Consider the following 13,894-nt stretch of genomic DNA (forward strand, 5'->3'; position numbering starts at 1 on the left):
CAAAACCATAAATTTACATTGTGTTTTCATGGTATCTTATGAAAAGTCTTTTAGAATCCAATGCATTTGAAATTTTAGGCCTTTCTAAATTACCTCACAGATGCCTAGCTGCTAACTTTAAACAATGCAAATGAATTAGTTCACTTAATGAATCTACCCAGAGGGTTGTGGATATAACTCAGTGTTAGGGCACTTGCATATATGAAAAAAATTTGATTAGAGCAACCATCTCTGGAAATGCAATATGTTCCTGAAAACAGCGCAGTTCCTAACACAGTAGGGAATCCACAGATCTATCCACAGGCTATAAACCCTGGTCAGATTCCAAAAGAGCACCTTTTTTCATGAAAAAAAAAATTTATCTCCATTTCAACATTGAAAATGAAGCAAAATTCCTTAAATTATATATTAGTGCTTAACTATAAAATAAAGGATACCTCAATAGAAATATTAACATACATTTCTCATTATAAACTCAGTATGTAGACAACCTTTTATACTACAAAAATCCCACACTCACAGGGAATTTAGACCTTCAGGGTGAAAATGTTAAAAGGTTGGCGCTAAACATTGAAGTAAGAACAAACTACACTCCAGATATAATGCTATTTGATCAACAAAAATAATTTTTGGCATAACAATTCTTTGTGATGTTCATTTTAAAGAAAACAAACAAACAAAAAAACAAACATACAATAAAGTAATTTCCAAACTTAAAAGTGTAAGTTTTTTTCCTCCTCACCCATTTCTGCTATGTTTAGAAGTTAAGTAAACTTTGAGTTTAAGTCATCTCACATTGCTGTCAATCCTTTTAGTCTTGAAACTAGTGTGAGAGGAAAGGTGTCAGAAGAGATGAAACTCTATGGAGCATCTGGGGATGTAAATATTCCCTTTCTCTACCCCAAGGATTTGTTTGCCACATTTTGACAGTCCATGAAATCTTTGACATTGAAACCTGTCAAATATTAGCAAACTCTGCCTCTGCCAAAAGGAAGCATCGTTTAGATTTTTTTTTTTTGTCTTTGAAACACTAAAAACAAAGCAAAACCAGTAAAAGGTGTATCACTCAATTCAAAAATACCAAAACCCATACATGATTAAAAACCTCCCCCTTGTCAAGCATATGCCTCTCGGTTAATACAGAGCCAAAGCCTCGCAAAGCATCCCATGTGCAGAACATGCCTTGAAAAGCTGCAGGAACTTGTTAGGTTACTCTAAATTATAAACAATGATATCGATCTAATGAAAAGACTTGAATTTTAGCTGTAGCTGATTCCTGCCCTTGCCTATATCTATATCAACTCTAGAAGTACAGATCTACTTCATCTACTACTAGCATTCTTCTGAATGGCAGTGAAGACACCCTGCTTTTGCTACACTGGTTTTACCCAACTCTTTATGAGGTTCCCTTTGTGATGGCCTTGTTGGACATCAATGGGAGGAGAGGCTCTTGGTCCTATCAAGGCTCAATGACCCAGAGTAGGTGAATGCCGGGGAGGTGAGGCTGGATTGGGTGGGTGGGAGGGTGGGAGAGCACCCTCATCGGAGCAGGGGGAGGGGGCATGGGATAGGGGGTCTCCAGGCAAAAACCTGAAAAGGGGATAGCATTTGAAATGTAAACAAAAACAATATCCAAGAATAATAATAAAAAAAGAAAACAAAAACAAAAACAAAACAAGGGGGTGGCGAATACCAGCTTCAGGTTCCTATGGTGTTAGTAGAATTAAAATGAAAAAAAAAAGGAGAAAGTTATCATTCTAAGTAAAAAAAAATATTCACGACATTTATTAGCATCATTGCCACTGATAATGATGGAAAGCTAGGAAACTATATTTTTATAAATCAAAAACAATGTGTCCTTAATGAACCACTGGCATTGGCACATGAGAAGTGGGTGCGGATGTGTAAGTCTTGTCTGTATAAGGCGTCACCTACATCTTGATTCGACATGTCCCAATAAGGCCGTTCTCCATAAGACATTACTTCCCACATGACAATCCCATAGCTCCACACATCGCTGGCTGAGGTGAATTTCCGGTATTGAATGGCTTCCGGTGCAGTCCACCTTACTGGAATTTTTCCACCCTGGTATATATAAAAAAAGACGTTGACATTTTAAGTATGCACAGTAGCTTCTACATCCTTTATGGGCAAGCCGTCAACTATGTTAAATGTTTTGCCATGGGTTGGTAGCCCAGGAGCATCAGGTCTGTGAACCTTGAACTTCTCTGTACTCAAAGTTACCAATCTTTCTATTAGGTGCTCATTATATGTTCATTTCTAAGGCAACTGTACTTAATGGACCTTGTGTGTGTCAGGGCAAGAGTATAATGAATAGATAATGACAAATGAGACCACATTGCCAGTAAACTGGAGTGAAAAATGTGGCATTTAAGTCAGTGTTCATATGCCTTCCTTTTTAACTAATATCATAAAAGTCATGAGTTAGCATTCTTAGTCTTTTGGTGTCTCTATTTAAACACCATTTTATTTAATTCTGTGGTAATATGCCAGTAAGCAGATACTGGGTTTAACTGAATAATATTTACATAGTATAAGTCCAAACAGTGAAACACCAGGGTAAGATGCAACATTACTATTCTTCTCCCTTCCTCTCTAGTTTTATGTGTAGACTGCAATAATAACACCAATTTCCTCAAATGAAAGGAAAAGCTGAGGTCAATGTGCATGTCTCCTGGTGCTTAATTTTACATTAAGCCATTCTGGCATGCTTGGGATAGCTTAAGCATAAGAAGCATACTAATAGGTGTTTGCTTACAGTCGTGGTGTAGACAGCTTCGGGATCATCCTCTATAACCCGGGAAAGGCCAAAATCTGACACTTTACAAACAAGATTGCTGTTGACAAGGATGTTGCGCGCTGCAAGGTCCCTGTGAACGTATCCCATATCAGCCAAGTATCGCATCCCAGCGGCAATACCTCTCAGCATTCCTACCAACTGAATGACTGTAAACTGCCCATCGTGTTTCTGTAGGAAGACAAAAGAGAGCCCTGTCAATGGGACTTTAAAGGGAACAAAAGTCAACAGAACCAAAAAAATGTATGTGCCCTTGCAATTTGCCATTGTATAGTAGGAAGTGTTAATTAATGTCCTGTGTAATGTAGATAATTAGTGGGGAAAATAGCACATGTTGCTTCAGTTGATAGTCAACATGATAGATCTGCGGTGATACCTAGTTATTTACATATATTTGCTATTTTCATGATAACTGAAAATAATTGGCTAGTATAAAAATCCACTTATTTACATGCTAAAATACCAACAACAGCTAGGAAATCGAATTTCCAAAAATAAACTTTGATACATGTCTCCTATATGCCAAAGCATGTATGTAAGTAAGGATGCATAGAGCAAGGAATGCATATGTATTATTTATTCTCTGAATAGTAAAAAAAAGGAAACAGGTCAACTTTTGAGCTAGAATATTGAAACATTAAAGACGGAAAGTGATTAACAGTGGCTGATTTTACTTTCTTTTAACCCTTGGCTTGTATTGCCACAGGACTTGCATTAACCCTCTGCAACTGTGTGAGAGACCTTCAAAACCAAACAGGTCACCACTCAGTTGTAAAAGGATACAGACATGCCACTGGGAAAAATCTTAACATATCCTTATTTTCAACAGACAAGCTTCCTGCAGTAAAATGGTGCTTGCTAATAATTAAGGATTCACAAAAGCATCACATACCATTCATTAAGAATTGTTTGCCGCCCTGCAATAGACATTTACATCACAGAGCTTTGGTATATCCTTAAGACTTCAAGTAATGATATTAATAAGACATTTTCTTAAATATTCTCAGTAACCGAGTCTAAAACTGTGGTTGTTTTTTTAAAAAAATTTCCTACTTCATACAGTTTACTTGTTTCTATGTCACACTTTGAGCCCCTCTCAGGCTCAGTCTAGGTGCATGGCAGAATGATGTGAGAACTCACCCTGAGAAATGCATCCAGGGCTCCATTCTCCATGAACTCTATCACAATCATGACAGGCTTCCCTAATAATAAAATAAACAAAAGGAGACAACGCTATTTCACAAGCTATGCCCTACACTTGAGAATTTCTCATTTTTTCACCCCAAATCCCCATGGTACTTTTTGGAGAAGCTGAGGGGGTCAGAATTGATACTTTCTAATAGCAGGGCTAAGGTTGGGTGGACATGCAAGGCTGTAGAAGATAGTTACAGCACTCTAAGCCATCTCCTCTCCCTGCCCTTCTCATTTGTACTTTGTGAGAAACAACTGCAGCAACAACAACCACAACACGGAAACTTTATATACAATGTAGAGGAGCTATAACACTTTTACGGCTTTTGAAGATAAATATAGACATTAATCAGTCATACTAGCCATGAGATTCATTCTTTAAATCGAATCCTGTGTTTTCCTTGATTATATTCTGAAGTGGCAGCAAAGTAACTGTTTGTATTTTTGTGTGTGTGTTAGTTACACATCAGTTAGAAATGTAATGCATTCAGAACTTGATCTTTAATTGTATAAGCAATGCTACTAATTTCCAACACATTAATGTGATGTGAAGCGTATCACCAGTGTCTACCTCTTGTAACAACCCCTTCCAAATGGACGACATTTGGGTGGTCAAATTGCCCCATGATGCTTGCTTCGCATAAAAAGTCCCTCCTTTGTTTTTCTGTGTAACCAACTTTCAGGGTTTTTATGGCCACTGCAACATCTCTCTTCCCTGGAAGTTTCAAACGACCACTGCAAACTTCTCCAAATTCTCCTGAAGTAAAAGAACAAGCAGGCATGTTTTAATTGCTGAAATAGTTCATGTCTTCAAAAAAAATGAAGTAAAATATTTACAATAAGTGTTAACCAATGACATTTTTTTTTCCTAAATGAAAACAAATGCATTCAAATTGATGGGAGATTTTTGTTCCCATATGCAATGAAATAGCATATGAAATGAAGGGCAAAAAAATACAATAAAATTGAAGACATACTTTTGTTCATTCAGAGAAGTTAAGCCTTACTAAACTGTCTGCTACACAGGCTTTTCAGTTGAATTAACAAACATGCTTTGTGAGACAGCCTTTAGATTCAAAATATCTAGTCACTAAAGCATTGGGGCACAGTACCAAATTATCACCAGCACTATTGCTTTTATAGTATAAGGAGCATTATGTATTAAATATTTTTAAAAGTATGGAATTAATGTGCATTACACTTCCTATGTATAAGCCACTTTGGCTAAAGAAATTAAATTTATATTATTCCATGTAATTAGCTTATATACACATTTCTACATAAATGCATACAGTCAATGGTTAATTGCTACAGATAAAAAGAGAAAACAGGCAATTTTAAAGACAGAGATGTTTAATACATAAGGATTCAAGAAAATTCTTATGTTGTAAATTCTAGGCTATTCTTGAAAATAGCAAAAGGTAAGTGTGAGTTAGCTAATAACCCAGCAACTTAAGACCCCAGTTGAAATCACATATATTCAGACCCCGTACTGCATGATCCAATTCTGTTTCTTTTTCTAAAATTTCATAGACAAGAACAGCCTCATTGCTTCCAATAGCTCAGGTAAATGCAAGAGTTCTATACTTGAAGTATAATTATTTGGCTGTCATTATGATATATGACTTTCGATCTTGGCTAAATAGAACAGCTGAATAAGGAAGCTACAACAGCCTTACCTGCACCAATCACACGCTCAATTTTAATACAGGAGGCATCTAGCTCCTTGGCGAATTGATGGACAGCTCTATTTGGGTCCTCATAGGTTTCAGGGTCAATGTAGGTTTTGGTGCCTGGAAATTTAACTGTAATGATGTAAGAAAGCATGACTGTGATGAAGCAAAGCACTTATTGTGCAGTCAGCCCAGGAATGTCATTATGCAGAGTGCTCCTTGGAACAGTGACCTTGCTTCCACATCACCTCATTCACAGCAGTTTTAACAGACTACTCCAGTCTGCTGGCGTCTAGGTATTATCTGCAAGCTTCTATAGGTAGCATAGGATCCAACTCATAGGTTACTAACTGAATTGCTTTTCCAGTAAATCAACAAAAGACATCCACCGAAATTTCTGACGTGCCTGTGCCTATCGGACCGGAGGTTTTGATTAAACTCAGAGCCATCACAGCTTACTTCAAGCCATACCGAGGGTTGGAATGGACTTGTAGACACATTGATAAATCTATCAGCCAGTCAATCCATCAAATTAATACACCAGGGAAATAAGACATTTCATTTACAGGTAGACCACTACACTGACAGCAATATTAAAAACATTTAGACATCTTACTTATTCTTTGATTTATTTTTAAAGACCAACCACTGTTGACATATACATAAAATTAGTACAAGATATGAGGGACTGCTATCACAAAATCAAAGAGAAATATTCAAAAGACATAGTTTTATATTCATCTTGAGGGTAATAGAGGCTGGATATACAAAGTGCAGAGTAAATTAGAAAATTTACAATATTCCTGGGATCTGTTACCAACTATGACAGTTATTTAAAAGAGAAATGGTTTATATAAACTTTTCATTATAAGGCTTTGGAAGATCTTAGCTAATAGGAGGAGGTAGCCAGTATGCCTCACAAAAGGTAGTCAAAATTGAAACAACATAGTATCATTTTAAAAGTTAAAATATTTCAATGCACCCAGAAGCATGCAGGTAACAGATAAATGCTCAGTCAACTTTATATCAAATTCAATTACAATAAAGTATTCCAAATCTACTCATTTGGTTCAAGACAAAGATAGGTAGGCATATTTGGTTATATTAATGCAATGAAGAAAATTACACTATATCCTTAAAAATTCTTTATTAATTTTAACAAAGCCACCAAACAATCTTTCCATGAAATCGTACTGCTCTCAGAACAATGTCTTTATATATTTACACTGCAGCCTAACTGTGCTTATGGTATCACATTCAATCAAGATCAGAGTTTAAAAAATAAACATATAACAACAAAATAAGCAGAATGTATAAAGGAAAATGGGACTTAAAAATCTTGATTTATTCTGCTGTAGTTGATTGTTTATCCAAAATTGATTGTCTTAAACAGTTATTGTTGCGGTTTATAAAACTGACAGATGCTCATTTGTTACTAAAGCTGAACATGAAAAAAAAACACAAGAAGGGAAGAAAGAGAGGGGATAGGAAGAGAAAAAGAGGAGTACAGGAAAGAGGGGAAAGAGAAAGAAGGGAAGAAAACAATAGGTTAACCTCCTAGGTTGTCAGGCAGTTGGAGAAAGAGCCATCTTCTCCCTTTTTACTCTCTCTCTCTCTTTCTTTCATTTTTTGTTTCCTTTTGTTTTCGATAAGGAAGCTAGAGATTGGAAGTAGCCTTCTGCATCTCAAACGGGTCTCTGATGGTTCTTTATTCAAGCTGTCATAAAACATTTTGACAGGCCAAAGCTGTTTTGGCATAAAAACATGAAATACTACCCAGCTTGGATTCCAAGACATTGTTAGAAGAAATGGTAGGAGGAAACAAAATGCAAATTGGGACTGCTTCACTAAGCTCCTCCATTGTATTTATATCTTAAAATGTGATACTGGGGGCTCTCGGGAGCCCAGGGCACCTGCTACAAATGACTGGGCATTCTGTTAAACTCAGGGCTTTCAAATTCCTGTAAAAAATCAAATCTGGTTTCTCTGCATCTCCAATGTGCTGAGGGAATAAAAGGACACCAGCATGTAGTGTAAATAGCCAGGGCTTTTAGATAAAGCCATAAAGTGGGATCCAGTGTAGGGTTCACACTGAATCACAGGTTAGCTATATAAAAAAAAATGGATCAAAAAATAACAGGATTCAAGAGGACTGAGCAATCAAGCACATTTTACTTTTTCATTTAAAAGTCTATGTTTCAAATTAAAGGAAATATTGACAAAATTTCTGAATATTCCAGTCCATTGCTTTGTCCAATGTAAGAGAGTAAGTGTGTGTGTGTGTGTGTGCGTGTGTGCATGTGTGTGTGTGTGTGCATGTGTGTGTGTGTGTGTGGATGTGTTTTCATACCTCATTTACATTTCTCATAAATGTTAAGTATTTCAAAACCACCACAGATATTTTGCCAAAGAGACAGAAATTGCTTATTCAACAAGTTCATCCTGTCTACATAAACCAGTAAAACACTCATTCTGAGTGGTTCTGATTAAAAACTGGATCTAAACCATGAAAAAAAAAGTGAATGGTTGCAAAATATTAAAAGTGAAGGATGACACTTAAACATAAAGCTATACCATGAATTTTGCTTAAGTTGTGTTTCGGCTTAAATTCTGCATCATGCTACAAGGTAAAAGCAAATGAACTAGAGTACATTTGATTATTTGAGAATGTCTTATATAAATCCCTTAAATGACAGAAAGGTGACATATTGATGGTGCTGATATTAAGCAACTGCACCAATAAGTTATCCACCTATGGCATGATGAATGATGCCAGGAATCTTACCCAGGTCTTATAATTTTATTCAGCAGATGGTTTTCAATACAAATTCTGTCTTAGGCTCTCAGATTCCAGTGGGTCCTTCCTTGTTTTGGGAAGTGCTAGTTTTTGTTTATTTATTTTTCTGTCACAAAGGAGACAAAAACTTCTGTACTGTCCTTCTCTTCTACCTATAAACTGGCTATGGGATCCTCATTAATGATGCTTTTTTATAGGGAACTCACTGGCAAACTAATCAAAAGTCCTGGATGAGGAACAGAATAGCATGGAGGCAGGGAGACTCAAAGCATGCAAGCTTTGAACTGTATATGATTTGGGATGCCAACTTAAAGAGAATAAATATGCAATTATATATAGAAAGGCTTGGGACCTTCCAGAGCGTAGGAAGGGTTCAATAAGAGAATAATTGAAGTCTAAGACTCAGAATGAACTCATTTCTCCTTTGACTTGTGTAATTGTGAGCATGCCCTCCTGGCTTCTGTGTTAAGATTCTTCAGAGCTTCCTGTTCAGTTTGGATCATTGTTACACAACACCATCTCTTTCAAAAAGCAGAGGTCAAATTGACCACTGCTTCAACAGATGCAAAGGGGTAAAATTTAGTGAAGAGTATTTTTAATTTGATCCACACTTTCAGTATGAGCACGGTTTTTAAGAATTACGAGGACACTCTAAAACAGTTTGACACTCCTGAACACCATTTAGATACTCATTACTTTAGAAGAGGGGCTTATAATATATTCTTAGATACTACAAGAATAATGTGGCCCATTAGGTAATAATTAGTTATTATGTCATTTTGGGAACTTTATTTATGCATAAAAATGTCATAAAAGATGTAGCAATTAAAAATAATAAATACACTCAAATTTTATATTTTCATGACTTAAAACTAGGAATAATATGCTTGGTTTTGAATGTCATTAATTAGAGAACTGAAATAATTTGAGTCTGAGGCTTTTATTTCATCTGTAAAACTATCAATATTTATTCTCAAAACCCTTATTTCCATTTGGCATTCATTTTGCAACAAAAGTAATTCAGATGCACTCCTATTTTCTTTGGATTGATAGGCCTCCTTCAGAATTGATTTCTAACATGAGCTTTTAAGAACCAGGTAGCTCACATTCCTAGGAAAGCATTAGAGGATTGGAGACTAACATTATACTATTTATTTCCCATTGCATATCTCTCTGTACTAGTTCATACTAGTTTCCTGTGCATGTGATTCTTGTGAGCATCACTCACTGGGTGGGAGAATGGGCCCATCGTAACTTACAGTGACACCCCTTACTAGAAAAGAGGGAAGTCCTGTATTTAATGGTTCACTACTGTAGCGAAGAGAACGTATGGGCAGGGTTTGCAAAAGGCAAAATCTGTGATGTGAAAGCACTTGAATATTCTGAAGTAATGTGACTGTTACATTTTGAGCTCGTTGTAGAAGTTCAAGCATGATGCATTTGGGATCCATTCATGCCAATCGGAACAATGATTACTCTGTTCAAATCTGGGTATACTGAAAGAAAGAAAGAAAGAGCCAAACACTTACAATGAAAGTAGAGTTCTTCATCCCCTTCTTGGTCAGCCTTGCTGTAACCACAGTGCCTGCAGGGACAAAAGTAAAGTTGTGGAAAGGTTACAGGCTGGTCTTGTCTCATGGATAAGACTGCAACACCAGGACCACTGCTATGTATCAACATGCTAAATAGAGATTTAAATAAATACAAATACATTATACCCACAGTTATAAACTACTTGATAATAACATGTCAACATACATGATCAATATATTCACAGAAAATGGCATCTATGTGTAAAACTAGACAACAGGAAAGTTTTATGGTGTTGGATTTATCAGTTAATATTCATTTTTATATTTTTACTAGACAAGCATACAATTCTTAAATGGTTTTCACAAAATTTGAAAAAACACAGCCAAAGAGTAAATTTTTCCCTAGTTTTTTTTTTTGTATTTATTATGAAAATAACTGAAGGTAACAAATTTACGTTCACCTAATATTAATTGTAGCAATCATTCACTTTATACTGAAGGCAGTCATCAAATATACATAATATACATTGTATATTCATAATATATATCGATTTGGGGAAAATAAAAGCAATGAACTGACATTTAATACTTATATCAGAAAAGAAGTGCTCACATTTGTTATTGACATTCTAATAGGATGAATGGTTGGCACTTTTGGGAAATCAACATAATTTATATCAAATACTAGAAGACTCTTTGCTTTACCTTCTTCCAATGATGAAGCCGAACACCATGAACACCAAGATGATGGTCCCTGCTACAGCCACTACAGCAATTATGATGACAGGATTCTGTTCACTGGAGACTGCTGTCGCTACAAACAGAAAACAGAGGCTCAGACCCACTCACTGCTAGGAGGAACATGAAAGGCTGAATAAAAAACAATTCAAATCATTTACTTTATTTTGAATTTCAAGCAAATTCATTTTAAGTAACAATATAAATTTACACAAATGGTTATTTTTGAATTTTAAGGAAGTGCGAGATTAGACAGGCAATAATATATTAATGATAAGCAAACTTTTCCAACTAGTTAAAATTATCTTACAATTATTGAATTGTAGTCTTTCTTATACATACTAATGACTCTCCTAAGATCATTTATAGCTGTTTAGCTGGTCTCTACAGTCTCTATGCGGAGAAGCCCATGAGTCATTTCCCCTAAAGCAGCATGTGACTCAGGATCCTTCAAGAAACATGAGCCTATCACTCCCAACTCTGTAATTATTGTTATGCCTTATTTATAGCACTGCATTATCATTACCAAGATAGATGATGATGATAGATAGATTGATAGATAGATAGATGATAGATACATAGATAGATGATAGATAGATAGATAGATAGATAGATAGATAGATAGATAGATAGATAGATAGATAGATAGAAACAACATACAATGAAAATTTACATCCAAAAATACAAGTGTGTAACATATAAACTCAAATCAATATAATTTTCCTACTTCTAAAGTAGTCAACAACTATAATCTTTCATACAAGGCGCAATGGAAAACATTACTCTTTCTTATTGGTGACAAGGGACTGTGTCTCTAGAGCAGAAGATATTATATATGCAGAACTGCCTTGCTTCAGCCATAAGCACCAACTCCTAAAATGATTTTGTCTGTTTAACCCATGTTGTTGCCATCTGAGAACTTCCCAAAAGAGAAAGCTACTATATCATACAGGAAAACTACAGAGATATCTAGTCATACAATTTCTGATTGTGTGTATTAAACACTCTCCTTAATTTGTCACCTGCTGATCTGCCTCTAGAGAATTAACCAAAGAAAAGGTTATTTTACCTTTAAGTTCTAAATGCTGAGCTAGAGTCTAATATGCTTATGACTAAGAAAGCATATCTTTTAGTTTAGTTGTTTTCCTCCTTATTTATCTGTTTGCTTATTTGTATCTCTATCTGGCTTTTTACGTAGACAGAGAAGATACAGAGTGAAATAATTCTCACTGGAAAGGAAACAATTATGCACCCAAGTGTAGAAATACTTTGTATTCCGCGATCCCAAGGGGTCAATTCTCTGCTTGTCTAAGGCTCAGTTCTTCCCTTAGCCTTTCAGGCAGCACTCCAACGGAAACACTGAGCTCAGCTGAACATTTATGAATGTTTATTCACATGTGGTTACTTAGTGTCGAACCTTAGTCTTTCAATAGTTGACCTGAATCATTAATATTTTCGTCTTTGTCGAGGATAGACCATTTCAGATGGAACCATTGAGGCCATAATCAGAAGACCATCTTTTAACAACTGCAAAGCCAGTAATTTGAATAAGTAGAAGGGAAACTGGGGATGCACGTGCAATGGTATAGTCTCTTAATTTCTGTTTGAACAGTGTCTAAGTGACCTCTTCGAGGGAGAGAATCTTCCCTTCTGTCTTGTTTCTGAGCATAGCACATCACCATTTCTTGAGAGGTAATAGTGCATTGTGATTTCTATTAGTCAACCATATGGCCAGAATTTATAAACTTGGCACACCTTTCCACTAAGATTAGATTAGGGACACTTAAAATTCCTCACATCTCTATGTGCACTTAATCCTTAGAGTAACACGCATGCTGAGTCAGCATATCTCAAAGGGACTAGACTGGGCATTCCTATGGGTCCGTAAGAGCTTTCCAGGAAATCGGGAAGACCAGCATTATTTTCCCATAATATGAATATACTGTTGTTTATTTACACTTTCATTTGCTTATAAGTGCACTATATCAGAGTTTTCAGAAGCTCAGTGGCCTAATGACATTACACTAATGCCTAAAGGAGGTGAGAGTATTACGGTGTTTTAACATAAACCCAAAATTTTAAGAGTTCCTCAATAGAAGTGTAAAAGTGCTTCTAAGAAAAAGAAATTGCTGAGAATGATTTGGCTAAACAATGAGACCTTTAAAAACTTCAAACTATGCACTATCCACACTATTTTATATGTAGAAATTTAATTTAATAAAAAATACATAATAAATTTGATGTGGAAACTACTGTCCCAGCATTTAGGGACAGACGAGTGCATCTGGAATAACACAGGGATGCACCAAGGAGAGATTTCTCACACCTATCTCAGAGCACTGATTTATGCTGATAACCTAGTCCAGGTGGGTGTGATCTGTGCATTTCTTATTCATTGAGTGACTTCTATGCAGCAACGAGTACAGTGGGCACTGACAAGTCAAAATCTTTCTTCAATTTTATATCTTAATGGAAGAGGATATCATAATAATAAGAATTACCATAAGGTTTCTAATACAAAATACCACTTTAACATTAATTTCACATGACTACTCAGTATCTGACACTTAACCTTACTTTTTAAGTCTTAGTTACTTCCATTAAAACAGTGAAAATGATATTAATGAATAGTCAGATTCAATAAATAAATTCTTTGTCTAAATTTACAAATGTTTGGGAGTTAGTAAATGTAAATATTCTTAATTTTGCTATTCTATATTCCAGAATAAATGATACTGGCAAAACTAAACAGCATCCAACACATAGTACCACATTCTGGCGAGTTTTTTTTCACCAGATACTTTTACATAGACAATTCTCTATAAATGATGGATGGTTCATATTAATTTAATATATACATTTTGTTATTTATTTTAAAATATAATATTTTAAAGAAGATATTATGGCTAGCAAATTTACCAAGCCTCAATTTATACAAAGCTCATTTATCAATTTATTCTCTCATTTGAAAGTGATAATTTTTTTCTGAAGTCAAAATAATTCTGATCAAAGCTTTGTCACTTTAAAAGCTTTTTGAAAGCTAAAGGAAGAAAGTGATATCGTGGTTTTCATTCACTTTTGTTTAAAAATTTTAGTGGAATACTAGAATGACAAAGGGGCAACAGTGTAGAAACACAGGGTGAAC

The 13,894-nt window shown here is 35.4% G+C and overlaps 1 protein-coding gene across 7 annotated transcripts in view; it reads right to left on the reverse strand.

The window, feature by feature from the left end:
- The window catches only part of Epha7 (EPH receptor A7), a 152,576-nt gene that overhangs the window by 11,962 nt on the left and 126,720 nt on the right, over positions 1-13,894 (reverse strand). For 2 of the 7 annotated variants that reach the window (XM_085839446.1, XM_021161337.2), the window contains exons 8-14: positions 10,717-10,825; positions 10,009-10,064; positions 5,689-5,802; positions 4,581-4,766; positions 3,959-4,020; positions 2,780-2,989; positions 1,936-2,085 (exon numbers count right to left, since the gene is read on the reverse strand). In XM_085839446.1, the coding sequence (XP_085695572.1) occupies positions 1,936-2,085; positions 2,780-2,989; positions 3,959-4,020; positions 4,581-4,766; positions 5,689-5,802; positions 10,009-10,064; positions 10,717-10,825 (887 nt within the window). Of the gene's footprint in view, positions 1-1,935; positions 2,086-2,779; positions 2,990-3,958; positions 4,021-4,580; positions 4,767-5,688; positions 5,815-6,337; positions 7,124-10,008; positions 10,065-10,716; positions 10,826-13,894 lie in introns of those variants that run through there. The other 5 variants (XM_021161338.3, XM_021161335.3, XM_085839447.1 and 2 more) reach the window with 4 other exon arrangements.

This window comes from Mus caroli, unplaced genomic scaffold (assembly GCF_978045245.1).
Source record: "Mus caroli unplaced genomic scaffold, Mus_caroli_1 scaffold_6, whole genome shotgun sequence".
In the NCBI taxonomy this organism is placed as follows: domain Eukaryota; kingdom Metazoa; phylum Chordata; class Mammalia; order Rodentia; family Muridae; genus Mus; species Mus caroli.